Source organism: Ovis canadensis, chromosome 22 (genome assembly GCF_042477335.2).
Source record: "Ovis canadensis isolate MfBH-ARS-UI-01 breed Bighorn chromosome 22, ARS-UI_OviCan_v2, whole genome shotgun sequence".
NCBI lineage: Eukaryota > Metazoa > Chordata > Mammalia > Artiodactyla > Bovidae > Ovis > Ovis canadensis.
Window position 1 is genome coordinate 29423153 of NC_091266.1, and position 17854 is coordinate 29441006.

At 38.6% G+C, this 17854-nt stretch overlaps 1 protein-coding gene across 1 annotated transcript in view; it reads left to right on the forward strand.

Annotated features, from left to right (window-relative positions):
* Positions 1–1471: 1471 nt before the first annotated feature.
* Positions 1472–17854, forward strand: part of KIF11 (kinesin family member 11) — a 41560-nt gene continuing 25177 nt past the window's right edge. Inside the window, exons 1-10 of the mRNA XM_069567521.1 lie at positions 1472–1836; positions 6596–6728; positions 6953–7050; positions 7138–7216; positions 8299–8484; positions 8602–8726; positions 11260–11350; positions 11908–12150; positions 14189–14284; positions 17297–17385. Of these exons, the coding sequence (XP_069423622.1) occupies positions 1760–1836; positions 6596–6728; positions 6953–7050; positions 7138–7216; positions 8299–8484; positions 8602–8726; positions 11260–11350; positions 11908–12150; positions 14189–14284; positions 17297–17385 (1217 nt within the window). The 5' untranslated portion in view covers positions 1472–1759. The remainder of the gene's footprint in view (positions 1837–6595; positions 6729–6952; positions 7051–7137; positions 7217–8298; positions 8485–8601; positions 8727–11259; positions 11351–11907; positions 12151–14188; positions 14285–17296; positions 17386–17854) is intronic.

The window sequence follows — 17854 nt, forward strand, 5'->3', positions numbered from 1 at the left end:
TGACAAGGGCCATAGAGGACATGGTAAGAAGTTTGGGTTTTATCCCAAGTACAATGAAAAGCTAATATAAGGTTAAAAAGTACACGAAGAGCATGACCTGTTCTGTTCTTTAAAAGTGCCTTCCCTTTGCTAAGCAAGAGATGGGAATGGAAAAGAACATTAAGTAGGGAAACCTGTTAAGGAGGTTTATTAAGGACAGTTATTTAGGGTGGAGATAAAAGAGACTTGGATTAGAGTGGCAGGCAGAAGTGATAAAACCAACAGGTCTGCATTGGACAAGGAGAACAAAGGAATCAAAAATCTGGTGTCTAAACCAGAAAGATCAGGGTGGAGGTAAGGAGGGTTAGGGTGAAGAGTTTCATTTTGGATAGGTTCATTTAGATGCTGGTGAGCCATCTAAGAGGAGATATCAGACAACTGGCTATGCAGGATAAGATGAGCATTCATCTAAGCTGCAGATGTGTCGATTCCTTGGGGGAAGAAGGGAGGTTAATAAGCAGAGGAACACTTTAGGAGGCCTGCAAAATTTCCACCCCATCTGGCCATCATCACATCATAAACTACAAAAATATTTAGGTTCCTGTGGGCTAAGGATGGTCCCAAAGTGAAGTTCCCAGAGCCGAGTATAGCACAGCCCCATGATTCTTTATTTCCTGGGTCTGCGACCCACATCTAATCCGGTCGAGAAACACTGCCAAAACGCCCAAAGTACTTCTGCGGAAGCCGGCGGTCACTGAGCGCCAGAGGAGCTGGGTAGCGTTGCCTGCCGGGAGTTGTAGGCTGACGGCCGCGGGCGTTTGCGCAACCTCCTTGAGATGCCTGCGGGATTCTGCGCCACGTAGATTGAATCTGCAACAGCTACTGCAGGACCGTGGTTGGAAAACGCAAATCTGACCTTGCTTTCTTGCTTGGAATCATTCGGCGAGGACGAGTTCTCATCAATCAAAGAATAAATTAATAGTCCTAAAGTAGCATTCAGTGTCTTTTTTCCAACGCGGGTCTCCTGCATTGTAGGCAGACGCTTTACCATCTTGAGCTACCAGGGAAGCTCTTTTTAGGGCTAATTATTTCCTAACTATTCTTCAAGACGATTTTGGACGCTTCCTCCGAGAAAGGGGCTTGCTTCGGAACTCTCTTTTCTGTGCTTCCACAGCACTATGTTACAATTCTCTAATATCATTTACCATAACGGCTAGGTTTCCCGAGCGCTTACATAGTCGTTCTGGTCTAAATTATTTACCCTCACCAGTGAGACAGTTGCTATCAGTCCCATTCTGCAGGTGAGGAAACTCTGGCCTAGAGACGTTCTGTAATTTGAGCAAGACCACATCGAAGTGTGACACGACTCACGGGGAGTCTCCCACAAGAGAACGCGTTCCAGGGTGCCACCACGAGACCAGCGATTCACTTTCCCGAGGGCCACGGCCCGGGGGCGGGGGTCTGGTGACGACACCGCGTCCCATGGTGCTTTGCGCGCCAGCGCTGCCATTGGCCCGGCCAGTCGGCTCCTTTTTCAAATTGAGGCGCCGAGTCGTTGCTCGGTTTCCTGGGTTTCGGGCGGAGACTAGGTCTGTGATTCCAAGGCTCCGGCTGGTGCGGGGCCGACGCCGCGGTCAGTCACGGTGGCCGTGACTGGTGGATAGCAGTTTCCGCGGGCACGCCAGCACCCGGCAGGGGAGGAGGGCACCTAGGTCCGCGCCGGCCGCCCAGCCGCTCCACGCCCCACGGCGAGTCAGTGACCCGGCCTCAGGGGACAGTCATGGCGTCTCAGCCGAATTCATCTGCGAAGAAGAAAGATGAAAAGGGGAAGAACATCCAGGTGGTGGTGAGATGCAGGTAGGGCGAGCTTGCAGGGTTCCGAGCCCTGGGCTTTGCTGCCGGGCTCCTTCCTGCGCGGTCCGAGGAGAGGGATTTTGTTGGTAATTTTCTGAAGGAACCAGACCTTCCTGTTCTTAGTTTCCTGCGTTCTGTTCGAGAAAATGACACCAGGTTACTGTGAGGAGTTAATTAGTATTTTTGTTTTTTTCAGAAGAAAGTATATTTGTATCTGAGTTTATAGTTTAAACTATTGAGGAGAACTTCGTCGCTGTTCTTTAGTGAAAGGTGCTTTTGTTTTTTTTAAATACTGTCGACAAGGATTTAGGTGTCATTATGCCACTCCTTGCAGCTGATCAGTTTGGAAACGACTGCACACCTACTAAACAGATGTTTTAGCACTTAAGTTGTTATTACCATCCTCTCCATCATCTCGAAAAAAGTAGTCATTTACCTCTTCACTTTGTTCTAGAAGCAATATTTTCTTAATCCTTAATAAAGAAATAAACATCTTTTGTTTTTAAGATTTAAGTTGTAGAATGAGTTTATGTTTTAAAAAATCAAGGAGACAACTGAAGTTGTGGTACATTTTCCAGTGGGTGGGTGAAGGTGTTCATTCAGCTCTCTCCTGATTAGTTTCTGCATCATTTCCCAGCTTTAAAATGCGCTAGGAGTGGAAGAACATACTTGTACAATCTATTGCTTAACTAAATATTGGATTGATTTGGCTTTTTAGACGCCCTACATAGTTTGCTGGTATATGTGTATTTTGTGTCTGTTTTTGTTGCTGTGATATTAAAAACTACCAACTCTCAGAAACTTTTTTGTAAATCCAAACGTATTCTAAAATTAAAAGGTTATTTTAAAAGTGTATTAACAAACTTTCTTAGGTTATTGCCTACACAGCTTTGGTGGCTTGAGTTGTATATATCAAAGGTAATAGCTAACTCTAAAGTAGGTGCCTGAGAAGACACTCGGTGGTAATCCGAAGTCAAGCCAATTACCAATTGCACTCTGGGGCCTCTGTTAATAGTTACTTGTCTTGAAGATTGAAAAAACCAGCTCATATTCAAATGCAGACTTTTATATGATTTTGATCATTTAATTAAGTCAGGCAGTATTACCTTTTCTATGTGGCTTTATTTTCTTTAATTTCATTTTTATTGTTAAAAAATCGGTCAGACCTATAAAAAATTATAAAGAATATAACAAGCATGTATGTTTAGAAACAGAAGAATTATTACAGCTAGAATCCCACTGTATCCCTCCGCATCCCTTTCTTTTACCTCAAGAGTTGAACATTATCCTGAATTTCATGTTTATTACCTCCATGCATTTAAAGCCTTAACTTAAAAGAGATTTCTTTTATCGCTAATGAAAAGTGCTTAGTGTCCAATGTTTACAAATAATTTCAGTACAAAGAGATGTTTTTCTTTTCAGATTAGCCTTTTCTTTTTCAAATAGCCCTCCTACTGCAAAGATTTCTGTTCTTGTGGTGGTGGAGTGTGTGTGTGAGTGTGCTCGATTGTGTCCGAATCTTTGCGACCCCATTGTCTGTAGCCCACCAGGCTCCTCTATTCATGGGATTTCCCAGGCTAGAATACTGGAGTGGGTTGCCATTTCCTTCTCTAGGGGATCTTCCTGACCCAGGTATTGAACCTGTGTCTCTGCCGTCTCCTGCCTTGGCAGATGGATTCTTTACCACTGCTCCACCTGGGAAGCCCAATGTGTCCTTGCTGCTGCTGCTGCTGCTGCTAAGTCGCTTCAGTCGTGTCCGACTCGGTGCAACCCCACAGACAGCAGCCTACCAGGCACCCCCATCCCTGGGATTCTCCAGGCAAGAACACTGGAGTGGGTTACCATTTCCTAACTTTACTAAATAACTTATGCTCTTTAGGGTTATCAAATCTTTTCTCACAGGGCCCAGATAGTAAATATTTTAGGCTTTTCAGATTACATGTGGTTTCTGTCACATAATCTTGTCTGATTTTTTTTTCCCCCAGTTTTAAACTTTTAATGGCAACAGTTTGTGATAACCTAAGAGATCAGCCTGAGGGGTTTCCTAGTAGCTCAGTTGGTAAAGAATCTGCCTACAGTGCAGGAGACCTGGGTTTGATCCCTGGGTCCAGAAGATCCTCTGGAGAAGGAAATGGCAACCCAGCCCAGTATTCTTGCCTGGAGAATCTCATGGACAGAGGAGCCTGGCAGGCTATAGTCCTTGGGGTCACAAGAGTTGGACACGACTTAGCAACTAAACCACCAAGAGATCAGCAAAATTTTAAGAGATGACTTCAGTTTTTGATTACAATGAATGCAATCTCTATGATAACCTAAGAAATCAGCAAAATTTTAAGAGATGACTTCAGTTTTTGATTACAATGAATACAATCTTTATGATGTTCTTGTATAGTAGCTATATGAATATTTATGGAGTGAATGAATGAATTTAGTGGACAGGACTGTTTTTTTTAATCCTCAGTCTTTGTTTACCATTTTGGTTGTTTGAATTTTAATATGACTGTAGTGAAAGCATTAGTGTTAGTCGCTCAGTTGTGTATGACTCTTTGTGACTGTATGGACTGTAGCCCGCCAGGCCCCTCTGTTCATGGAAATCTCCTAGCAAGAATACTCTAGTGAGTAGCCATTCCCTTCTTCAGGGTATCTTCCCCACCTAGAAATTGAACCTGGGTCTCCTGCATTGCAGGCAGATTGTTTACTGTCTGTACCACCAGGGAAGGCCAACTACAATTGATGGTTTTGCTGGTGTCATCAGCAGCAACCTTGCAATTTCTAATTAAAGAAGTCTGGATAGGAAAATAGTTGGTTGACAGTACTCTTTATTGCAGTATAAGCAGTCCCTAAAGCTCCTTTGTGAAAGCTTTAATAACTTTTAGGAATGTGTGATTTGTGGGAATTTCTACTACTTTGCGCAAACAACTTGAATGGTATTCATTTGGTAACTTACTCACACATCCAGACAAGAGATTAGACCAGTTGGAAAAGCTTTAACCACAGGAGAGCGATTCTGCATACTGTGACTTTTGTGCATTGTTAGGTTTCAGTACATTTAACAAATGATAGCAAGACAAGATAGTACTTGGAAGTTACTGAGTTAGACTTGTCAGGATCACAAATGTGGCTTTCAAACATGGGGGTGGGGCATGCCAGAGGACTTTGAGGTATCCTTAACATAAATTGCGGTTTGGTTAGTCTAGTGATGAGGGGAAAGATAACTTCCTGTTTGGCATTTCCTGTCACAGTCTATGATAATGAATCGGAAAAGCGGACTCAGGGCAAGAGTACCTCTCCCTTTGGCTCAGATCTGTGTTAAGTATGTCAGTGTCTTATGGATGCTGCTCTGTGGACTGTGGTTCTCTTTAGCTTTCCTTTCCGTTCCCCTAAGGATGACGTTTATTAAGCAGTGTGATATAACAGATATTATTAATATTTGAGTGTCTGCTAAGCAGAGTAGTAGACGCTTGGGAAACAGTACATAGAACTTGTTTCCCTACATTTTGAGGTTGGTGCTGTTACCAACCTTTAAATTTTCAAATGAGGAGACGGACACAAAGGGCTCCATTGCCCAGGCAGACTGGATGAAGAGTCCTCATTCTATTGAAATGCCTAAGGAGGCATTTATCTTACTTCACATGGAGTCTTTCCCATCAGGCCTCCTCTATCCTGCTCTGTCCTAATCAAGGCCCCATTAAGTTTCTGCTGTAAGTTCCTACAACACCTTTTACTTCCCCTTACTAAACATCATCTCTCTTAGAATCACTTGTTTTATGTTCCCCGCTAGACCTCAGTGTCTTGAGGACAAACTGAATTAACATGTGTGAAACACTTGGAACAGTGAGTACCTGGCACGTAGTAAGTGCTCTATGTGTTAGTCATTATTTTAATATATTTTTCATTTTGTGCCAGTTATCCCTTGGCAGGTTAATATTTTGGATGCAAATTTGGCATGTTCTTTCTAATACATCATAACCTAACTTGGCCAGATTCTAGGAACAGTGGAAATAGAATTCTGAAAAATAAGTTTCACCTTTTTTTACAAATTAATTCTCTTAGTCTACTCCAAGAACCTGTCAGAATTGTACATATCTTTCAAAACTTTTTAAACTAATTTTATTTCTGGCAGTTGAAACCCTTAAAATTCTGCTGTCTGCTTTAGTAGTGTCATTTAGGCCCCATTTAATCTCTGTCACCAACAGTGTGGTTAAAACTTCCCATTGTTCTTGTCTGAGATATTAACAAAAAATGTCATCAGTAACCTGATAACTAAGAGTTCTTAATTCTTAAGTGAACTTACTTACAAAACAGACTCACAGACTTAGAGAACAAACTTAGGGTTGCTGGGGAGAAGGGATAGTTAGGGAGTTGGGGATAGACATGGACACACTGCTGTATTTAAAATGGATAATCACAAGAACATAGGACTCTGCTTAATGTTAAGTGGCAGCCTGGATAGGAGAGGAGTTTGGTGGAGAACGGATACATTTATATGTATGGCTGCGGAGAAGGCGATGGCACCCCACTCCAGTACTCTTGCCTGGAAAATCCCATGGATGGAGGAGCCTGGTGGGCTGCCGTCTATGGATGGGGTCACACAGAGTCGGACACAACTGAAGCGACTTAGCAGCATATGTATGGCTGAGTCCCTTAGCTGTTTACTTGAAACTATAACAACAGTTTTAATTGGTTATATATACCCCAATACAAAATAAAAAGTTAAAAAGAAAAAGAGTTCTTGAATAACCTTGTGTGTTTCATTTTACAGACCATTTAATTTGGCAGAGCGGAAAGCTAACGCCCATTCGGTTGTAGAATGTGATCATGTGCGGAAAGAAGTTAGCGTTCGAACTGGAGGACTGGCGGACAAAAGCTCGAGGAAAACATACACTTTTGATATGGTACTTACTTCCTAAAGTGCTGCTACTTCTTATTATCCACTAATGTAAAATTATCCTAGTATGTATATTTTTTGTAGGTTCTGGTGTAGTTAGAAATTTCAGTTGATCCTTTGAGTTGTCAAATGGTTTCTAGTGGGCTGGATAAGTTAATATATTAAAAACAATTATTAAGGAAATTTTGAATTTTTTTTTTTTTCAAGAAATGCCTTTTGTTTTTTGGCTAGGTTTTTGGAGCAAATACTAAACAAATTGACGTTTACCGAAGTGTTGTTTGTCCAATTCTGGATGAAGTTATTATGGGCTATAATTGCACTATTTTTGCGTGAGTGAAACACTTTTCAAATTGATGAAAAGTTTTAGATGCATGTAATCATTTATTTTTCCTTAACACTTCTGTTAATTTTGACAGATATGGCCAAACCGGCACTGGAAAAACCTTTACAATGGAAGGTGAAAGGTCCCCTAATGAAGAGTATACTTGGGAGGAGGTATTTATTGTTTATATCAGACTTCTGTCTCTAAAGTGGCTCAAGTGCAGCTGAATAAAACTTGGTTGGATGCCTCTGTCTGAAATAGATCAGAGTACCATGTCAAATGTGAATTTAGGATAAACTACTAGTATAATGATATTAAAGTATATGTAATGGCTTCTGTTTAAGAAACAAAGTCTTACTGGGAGAGAGAGGAGCAATACATATGGTACAGTTAGATGATGAGAGAAGGGTCTCTTTGGGACAGAGAGTTGGAGCAGACTATTGTGGGAAAGTGGAATGTGAGTAGGACTTGAAGAGGAGGGCTTTGCAGTGAGGGAGTGAGTCTTGTAAAGTTAGCACAACCATGGGAACAGTATGGTACTTTGTTAATGATGACTTTGAGTATGAAATTAAGGTCACTGTATTGCTGAAGATTGTAGAAAGCACATAGTACATTTCACAAAGAAATGTGTTTAAACCTAAATGAGTTTAATGACTGATATTTTCCAAATTACCAACATTTAGGTAGATCCTTTCTTCTAGTGGTTGGGGCATTAACTTACTTTATGCATGGGTAATAGTGTTATAGAATTGTAATCATAGAAAATAGGGACTAGGCTTAAAGCACAGTTTCAAAAATAGAGTCTTAAGTTTTAGACATTTGAGAAACAACTCTAATTAGACATTTGAGAAACAACTTTGTTTATGTAGGAATTAGGGAATATACTGTTAGATGAGCCACTTTTCTGATTAAAGGAATGGTACTATGTCCTCATGAGAAAAGTTGGAGAGGATTATTGAACTTGGCTTTATAAGGAACTTGATTCAGTTGGTTTCTGTACAATGCTCAGGCATGAAGTAGCTGACTGGAATGACAGATTTGTGGAAGGTGTAAGGAAGAATAATTGCTATTGAACAGATTATTGTAAATGGCTTATAAATGATTTGGCTTCTCTAACATTAGTTTATTTAAAAATTTTTTTTAAACCTGTTTTGATATGTTTAAATGTACTGTAAAGGAGGCCCTTGTTATATATGTGTTTTAACTATTGCAGTAAATGGTATTCTTTAAGTCTTTATTTATATTATAATTTCAGGATCCTTTGGCTGGTATAATTCCACGTACTCTTCATCAAATTTTTGAGAAACTTACTGATAATGGTACTGAATTTTCAGTGAAAGTGTCGCTATTGGAAATCTATAATGAAGAGCTCTTTGATCTCCTTAATCCTTCTTCTGATGTTTCTGAGAGACTGCAGATGTTTGATGATCCTCGTAACAAGGTAACTTGAGTCTTTGACAGTGAAATGTCTCCAAATGTTAATGTGTGATATTTTGAGAAATATATATATATTTTCTTTTTAACCAATTTAATGGGTGCTCTTCTGATATTTGGTCAGAGGGGAGTGATAATCAAAGGTTTAGAGGAAATTACAGTACACAACAAGGATGAAGTCTATCAAATTTTGGAGAAGGGGGCAGCGAAAAGGACAACCGCAGCAACTTTGATGAACGCCTACTCTAGGTAAGAAAGCCCTTGTTTCCCCCACTGCTCCATTTTGTTTTCAAGAATATCCAAACTTGGGAAATCAAACTGGGGCGTGTCCAGGGATGTGAGTCACACACCTGGATTGTGTGCTGGATTGCTTGCCTTAGCATTTGGCTTGAGGTTTATAAGGAGAGCACCAGGATTGGGAGAATGTTGAAAGGAGGACAAAGACAAGTTGAACTTGAGCAGAATTATTGTTTTTTTAAGTAGATTTCTTTTCCCAAATGAAATTATACATGGGAGCCCTGATTAAAATGTGGCTGGGATAGTTGATTTGGCAGTGGGATACTCAGGGGCTTACCTCCTCAGCCTTCAGGAGATTTGCCCTGAGTACTTTTCTGGAGCCCCTAAGGATACTTCAAATACAGTTTGAAAATTTCTTATTTGAGTAAAGATTAGAAGAAAACCAAATGGCCTGTTTTTTTTTTCCCCCCAGCTTAATCGAGGTATAAATGACAAAATTTTATATTTTTAAGTTGTACAACATGACTTCTTCTCAGATGGCTTCACTTTAATGTAGGAAGACACATGATCACTAATAGAATACACATGGTCACTAATACAGGCTTTCAAGGGGAGAAAGAAGCATATTTGATAGTATCCCTTATAAGATGAATCCCAGACTCTACAAATGCACTTTACCAAATCAGAGGTGGTTTTTTTTTTTTTGCTTGTCTTTGAAGGAAACAACAGAATGTGATTGAAAGAGTTGTAGATTAGGAGTTAGGTATTTGTGCTTAGTTCCAGTTCTGCAGTTACTAAATATGTTACTTCAGGTAGTTAAACTTACCTGAATGTCATTTTCCCTGAACTGCAAAATGACTTTGAGGTCTTGCTCTTTTATAGTTGCTCTCTTATAGTCGGACATTCTACAGTATGCTATAGCAATTACAATTGTAGCTCTATATAAATATGTGTGTATTAAAAGAAAGAAGAAAAATAGCATAACATGAAAGTAATCAGTATCATGGAATTATGGGTGATTTTATAATTTAAATGAAATTTCCTATAATAGCTTTCCATTAAAAATGGAGTTATAAACAAATCATAGAATGAAGTTTCCATTTGAATTAAATGTTTGCTTTATAACAACTTGATTTAGACTTTGGAAGAATGAATTTAAGAAAATTTATTTCTCTAAATACTTTTCTTTGAAATATAAAATTCCCATTATTCTGTAAATTTGAATAATTTAAAATTTCCTAATTTTCACTGAAGACTGGAGTAAAGATATCTTCTTATCAATGTATGTGATAAAGAAAAGAAACGTGATTCAGTTTTCCAAAATCAGAATTGACTTTTATGCTTAACAGCATTAATTCTAGTATCTTGAATTCAGTTCAGTTCAGTTCAGTCCAGTCGCTCAGTAGTGTCCGACTCTTTGCGTGCAACCCCATGAATCGCAGCATGCCAGGCCTCCCTGTCCATCACCAACTCCCGAAGCTTACTCAAACTCACGTCCACCGAGTCGGTGATGCCATCTAGCCATCTCATCCTCTGTCGTCCCCTTCTCCTCCTGCCCCCAATCCCTCCCAGCATCAGGGTCTTTTCCAATGAGTCAACTCTTCATGTGAGGTGGCCAGAGTATTGGAGTTTCAGCTTCAGCATCAATCCCTCCAATGAACACCCAGGACTGATCTCCTAGGCAAATAATGGTAGAAAAACATGACATTATATTTTATAATTCAAATCTATAGTTTATATTTTTCCCTGTGTCCCTCCCTTTTTCTGTTATTTAAAATAACTTAAATAATTTTGTAAAAATGACATGAAAAGTACAAATGAGAAAATTAGAAACTACTATATTCCAACCATCAATGACATTAACAAACATAATGTTCTTCATCAGATATTGATACAGAAAGGAATGCTGTCTTTCGTTATCTGTATTGTTTTTTATATCACTAAGATAAAAGTTGAGTGTCAGTATACAGCATAGGAAGGACTTTGGAAAACCTTGTAGTCTAGCAGTGATGACTTGTGGTGTTTCAGTGAACACTGCTATTTACTATTTGTGCTGTTCAGAGGAAGGACCTACCTGTCCCTGGTGACCTTCTCGAGGCAGAGCAATGTACTTTTAGGATAGTTGACGCTGAGGGGGAGTGATCTGGTGGCTTGCCTGATGCTCTTTGAGTTTAAGGTAATGATATTTCAAGTGGTTCTTATAAATAGGTCAATTGCAAGCCATCTCTTCTGACACACCAGGCAGCTTTTCAAACACTGTTCCACATCCAGCTTTCAGCGGTGCCTGAGGATTCTGTCATTTAAGCTGTTTTCAGGTAGCTTATCAATGGTTTCGTCTGTGCAAGCAGCAGGAGGAAGAAAGCCAAGACCTAGCATCATTCTATCTATCCAGTGTCTTCCAAAATCTTGCTGATATCCTCTCTGATACTGTCTTTCTCTACCCTGGTGGATGTAGATCTTTCTTTGCTGTTTTCATTATGTTATAGAGAGAAAACAAATAATGTTTTGCATTCTAATGATTGGGCAACTTGGTCTTGTTTTCTAGTCGATCCCACTCAGTTTTCTCTGTTACCATACATATGAAAGAAACTACAGTTGATGGAGAGGAGCTTGTTAAAATTGGAAAGTTGAACTTGGTAAGCATCAACTGTAGTACCACTGTTCATTCCTTCAGTTTTTTGTGTTTTTTTTTGGTAGTTTTGTGACGTATAATTGACAAAATTATGTATTTAAAATGTACAGTGTAGCAAGATATCCTTTCCCATGGCTGAGTAATATTCGAGTGTGTGTGTGTGCGCGCGTGCGTGTGCATGCACGTCATGTCACATCTTTATTCATTCATCAGTGGGGAGTTAATACCTTATCATTAACAGTGCAGTGAACGTGCGAGTGCAGACATTTCTTTGAGAGAGTGATTTCATTTTCTTTGCATACATACCCAGAAGTGGGATTGCTAGGTCCAGTGGTAGTTCTATTCCACTGTTTCTTCTTTATCACCTCATAGAGCAGTTTGAAAATTGTGTATTTAGAGACAGTACTTTTGTAGTCACTGGGTTATTGGTTTTGTAGTGGGTTGTTACTTATAGAAAATGATTTTACTGGCTATTTAATGTCTTTATGTACAATATGAGAATGAAAGTCTTCTATTCCAAATCCATAGACTGAGGACTTATTTTTATTTTTAAAATTCAAGGTTGATCTTGCAGGCAGTGAGAACATTGGCCGTTCTGGAGCAGTTGACAAGAGAGCTCGGGAAGCTGGAAATATCAATCAGTCCCTGTTGACTCTGGGAAGGGTCATTACTGCTCTCGTAGAAAGAACACCTCATGTTCCTTATCGAGAATCTAAACTGACTAGAATCCTCCAGGACTCTCTTGGGGGACGTACAAGAACATCTATCATTGCAACAGTTTCTCCTGCATCTCTCAATCTGGAGGTAAGGTCTTAACTACCACTTTTTTTGGCTGTGCAGTGTGGCTTGTGGGATCTTAGTTTTTGACAAGGGATTGAACCTGGGCCCTCAGCAGTGAAAATTTGGAGTTCTGAACACTAGACTGCCAGAGAATTCCCTAACTATCATGTATAATATTTTTAGAGTTCAGTAATTGGCTTCATTCATTCTATACTACAGTAAAAATAATCTAGACATTGTATGTGGTGGACACATAGAGGAGAACACCACTGAAAAATTGTCTTTCTCCTTCCTGGCAGTTTTCAATCTTAAAAAGCTAGTTACTTAGTTGTATTTTTCCAGTTTTCAAAGATAATTGCTGTGGTCATTAGCAGTGGATGGTTTAATTGAGGCCTTAGAAGTGGGTTAAGCAAATACTAGTGCTTTAGAGGCTGCTTAGAGTTCACTAAAGATGGGGCTGGATGTGGGGGTACCGGTAGGAAAACCAAGAGAAACAACAAAGATGGTAAAGTCTGCTTTAATTTTACTGGATTATCCTCTTTAAATGGAATTAGAAAAGCTTTTATAAGGTCTCTTAACTTCTCTTGCATTTTAAAAACTATTTTTGTTGAGAAATGATTTGTATACTATAAAATTCATCCATTGAAAGTATATAATTAGGTGATTTTACTATATTCATTGAGCTATGCAACTGTCACCAGAATCTAAACATTTTTATCCTAGAAGGAAACTCTGTAACCTATTAGCATTCACTCCCCATCAGTTTCTATTTCTAGCCCTAGGTCACTATTAATCTTCTTTCTTTAATGTATACCTTTGCCTATTCTGAATATTTTATATAAATGGAATCACACAATAAGTATTCTTTTGTGGCTGGCTTCTTTCACTTAGCATAATGTTTTCAATGTTCATTCATGTTGCAGCAAGTATCAGAACTCATTCCTTTTTATGGGTGAATAATATGGATATAGGACATTTTGTTTATTCATCAGTTGATGAAATTCATTGAGGTTTTTTTTTTAATAGAGCTTAATAGCCTCTTGATGAAAGTGACACTGGAGAGTGAAAAAGTTGGCTTAAAGCTCAGTATTCAGAAAACGAAGATCATGGCATCTGGTCCCACCACTTCATGGGAAATAGATGGGGAAACAGTGGAAACAGTGTCAGACTTTATTTTGGGGGGCTCCAAAATCACTGCAGATGGTGACTGCAGCCATGAAATTAAAAGACGTTTACTCTTTGGAAGAAAAGTCATGATCAACCTAGATAGCATAATTAAAAGCAGAGACATTACTTTGCCAACAAAGGTCCGTCTAGTCGAGGCTATGGTTTTTCCAGTAGTCATGTATGGATGTCCGAGAGTTGGACTGTGAAGAAAGCTGAGCGCCGAAAAATTGATGCTTTTGAATTGTGGTATTAGAGAAGATTCTTGAGAGTCCCTTGGACTGCAAGGAGATCCAACCAGTCCATTCTGAAGGAGATCAGCCCTGGGATTTCTTTGGAAGGGATGATGCTAAAGCTGAAACTCCAGTACTTTGGCCACCTCATGCGAAGAGCTGACTCATTGGAAAAGACTCTGATGCTGGGAGGGATTGGGGACAGGAGGAGAAGGGGACGACAGAGGATGAGATGGCTGGATGGCATCACTGACTCGATGGAGTGAGTCTGAGTGAACTCTGGGAGTTGGTGATGGACAGGGAGGCCTGGCGTGCTGTGATTCATGAGGTCGCAAAGAGTTGGACACGACTGAGCAACTGAACTGACTGAAGACTAAAGCAAAAAATTATTAGATTAAATGATATTAAAGTTAAAGACCCTGAAACTTGAAGAGTAAAAAATAAGGATGTTTTAAACAGTTCTCTGTTTTATTTATTTACTTAATTGGAGTATAGTTGCTTCAAGAACATTCCTTGTTTTTAAAGGTTGGGTATAGTAGTAGTAATGGGTAAATGTTTATATTAGATATAACCAAAAATTATTATGTTATTGTATAGTACATTTTAGGTAACAGAACTACGTTATTCTCATATCTTCAGTAATTGGCTTTTTCTTTTCATCACAGGAAACTCTGAGTACATTGGAATATGCTCATAGAGCAAAGAACATACTCAATAAGCCTGAGGTTAACCAGAAACTCACCAAGAAAGCTCTGATTAAGGTAATTGTGAATTTTTATGGAGTAATATAAATTTGTTTGACGAATGTGAAAATGAGGAACTGAAATAGATAATTGTTTTTAAAAATTTATTAAATTGCCTTTGATAAGGCTTTTCATTTAATGGCTTGAACTAAATGCCCTGTGTATTAAAATGCTTTTTCTAATACTAACAGATGATCTTACAAACTCTATCCAGTCAGTGTAATTTAAGTGTATAATGGTACTTCAGTACAGTTTTAATTAGCATTTCCTTAATGAATAGTGATAATCAGCATCTTTTCACATGCTTATTATCCATATGTATATCTTCATTTGTGAGATGTCTATTTAAATTGTCAGTTTTTAATTGGGTTATCTTTTTATGAAGTTGTAAAGGATTGTTCATATTTTCTAGATACTATCCTTTATGAAATAATTTGTAAATATTTCCTCCCAGTCTGGCTTGTCTTTTCCTTTTATTGGTAGTGGGTTTTTTTTGTTTCTGTTGAGACAACTATAGATTCACATGCAGTTGAAAGAAGTAATACAGAGAGATCCTTTGTACATTTTATTAAACTATATAGTAAAATCACTGTAGGGATACCGTTAATAGCAATTCGTTGGTCTTACTCCTCAATTTTCCTAGTACTCATGTGTGTGTGTTTAGTTAGTTCTATACAGTTTTGTTATGTGTAGGTTCATGGAGTCACTACCACAGTCAAGATACTGAACAGTCCCATCTCAGCAAGGATTCCTCATTGCCCGTTTATAATCACTTCCTTCCCACTCTGACCTCCCGTCCCTAATCTTTGTTATCTAATGATCTATTCTCTATTTCTAAACCTTTGTCATTTTAAGAGTGTTATTGAATGGAATCATACAGTATGTAAACTTTGGGGGATTGTTTTTATCACTCAGCATAATTCCCTGGAGGTTAACCTGACTGGTGCATATTAACAGATCTTTAGTCTTTAATGCTGAGGAATGTTCCTTGGTATGTATATACCACCCGCCTGCAGTGCAGAAGTCCCCAATTCAATTCCTGGGTCAGGAAGATCCCCTGGAGAAGGGATAGGCTGCCTACTCCAGTATTCTTGGGCTTCCCCGGTGGCTCAGACTAAAGAATTCACCTGAAATGTGGGAGACCTGGGTTCTATACCTGGGTTGGGAAGATCCCCTGGAGGAGGGCATGGCAGCCTACTCTAGTATTCTTGCCTGGAGAATCCCCAAGGACAGAGGAGCCTGGAAGGCTAAGGTCCATGGGGTAGCAGAGTCAGATGCAACTGAGCGACTGAGCACCGCACAGCATGGCACCTGTATACACCGCACAGCACGACACATGTATACACCACACGTAGCTTGCTGTCAGATTCACCTGTGAAAGATGTATGGGCTGATTTCGGTTTTTCACAATTGAAAATAAAACTGCTTTGATCATATTTGTTTATAGTAATTTGTGTACATGTAAATTTTCATTTTTCTGAGATAATTGCCCAAGACTAATTGTTGTGTTGTATGGTAGTTGAATATAAGTTTTCTTTTTTTTTCTAAAGGAACTGCCAAGTTGTTTTCCAAAATCGCTGGGCTTTCTATTCTGTTGCATTGATTTATGTCTGTCCCTCACTAATACCACAGTTTTAATTACTGTAGCTTTATAATAACTCTTGGAATCAGACTGTTTAAAAGGAAGCTTGTATGAGTGAACATCTCTTGATAAAGGGTGTCAAAATTGTCAGGATCTGAGAAAAACGACAGTGATTTTTATATTCATTATTTTTTAAAGGCCATGCTCGTTTATAAGCATTCATTTTATTTTAGACAGCTGAATTTTTGAACCCTATTGCTATTATTAAGTCTAAAAATATTTAACAGTAATTTATTATGATAAAATAGTCATTGTTTAAAATTCCAGTTGTTTTAAATAGGCAGTCACGTCTGTAAACAGTAGGATTTTGGTTTCAGCCCCAACCCCCAATTCCTTACAAGTTTTTGTTCTCATACATTGGCTAGAACTGCCATTTGTTGTCACCAAGCCGTGTCCAGCCCTGTTGTACTCCATGGACCGTTGCACACTAGACTCCCCATGGGATTTCCCAAGCAAGGATACTGGAGTGGGTTGCCATTTCCTTCTCCATCAGTGTAGACTTTTAATATTTTGTTTTAGGATCCAGATAAGGTTTGCCATAAATTAGTAGTTGGATTGTGAGGCTTGATAGAGTCAGGTTTTATCTTATTTCTATATTTTTGGCCAAAATACTTGATAAGTGGTGGTATATTCTCCCACTTGGAAGCACATAATATCTGGTTCTTTCCCTTTTTTTGGTAAGGGATTGATTATATTCAAATGACCTGATCCACTAGTTCTTCTTTAAGGGTTACAAAACAGTAATTTTTGAATTGTTCTTCCTTAGTTGGCTGCTGGACCAACTCTGTAAAGAGGAACATTCCCTCAGCTCCCCAAGGCTGTAGTTCTTATAGGAAAAACAGGACAAATGCTTGATTCATTTCCTTTGACAGTTTGGAGAATAATGGGTTGGTTTCCCAGCTTTCTTAACATCATTATAAACTCATGAATTTAGAATATTTGTGCTAACAATTGTAGTTAATAACCTCACTGATGCTCACATTGTTCCTTCTCTGGCCATTGGGTACCTTTTCAGTGGGTTCTTGAGTCTTTTTGGTTGGCCTGAGCTTCCTTCGCTTCCTTCCTATTTTGTTTTAAGAGATGTTCCAGGTTCATTTTGAATGTTTCTTGCCCCAGTTCCTTTTCGTGTGAGATGAGATTTGGAGACCAACCTGGCTACTGGGGGTTGTTTTTTTCTTCAGAAGCCTGTATTTTTATAATGAATGAAAGCTATTGACTTTATTCTAACCATATTAATATTGAATGAAAAGTAAGGTTGTGACTTTTTAATCACATATTTTTATGCTTTAAAAAAGATAAGAGGGCTACTTTGTTTTATTATAAATCTTCCCCAAACTGAATGAAAAAAAAGTGAAGTGCTAAAATGACACAACGTTCTTCTTGCATAGGAATATACAGAAGAGATAGAGCGTCTGAAACGGGATCTTGCTGCAGCTCGTGAAAAAAATGGAGTGTACATATCTGAAGAAAATTTTAGGTAAGCCCTTGGTTATGGATATTAATTTCTAAGAATGTACAGTATAGGGAGTGTAGTCAGTGTTGTACTACCTTTGTGTGGTGACAGTTGATAACTAGACTTATTGTGGTGATAATTTTGTAATGTATAAGAGTATCAAATCACTATGTTGTACGCCCAAAACTAATGTAATATTGTAAGTCAATTATACTTCAATTAAAAATTATTTACCTAAACTATATCATTCATTTAATAACAGTGTTGCATTCCTCTTGTACATTTAATATAGGAAAGCATTTCAAATAGCTCATCTCCTTTGAAGAGCTATTTCCAGTAAAGAACTGATATAGTTATCAAAAGACTGTTAGAATGAACTCTCTTCTTATACCACCTCAACTTTTATCTTTTCCTTTAATCAGTATCTCTAGCAAATAGTTTGAGGAAATCTACATTCTTAAAATTCTTTGTCATTTAAGCACAATGTGGAATA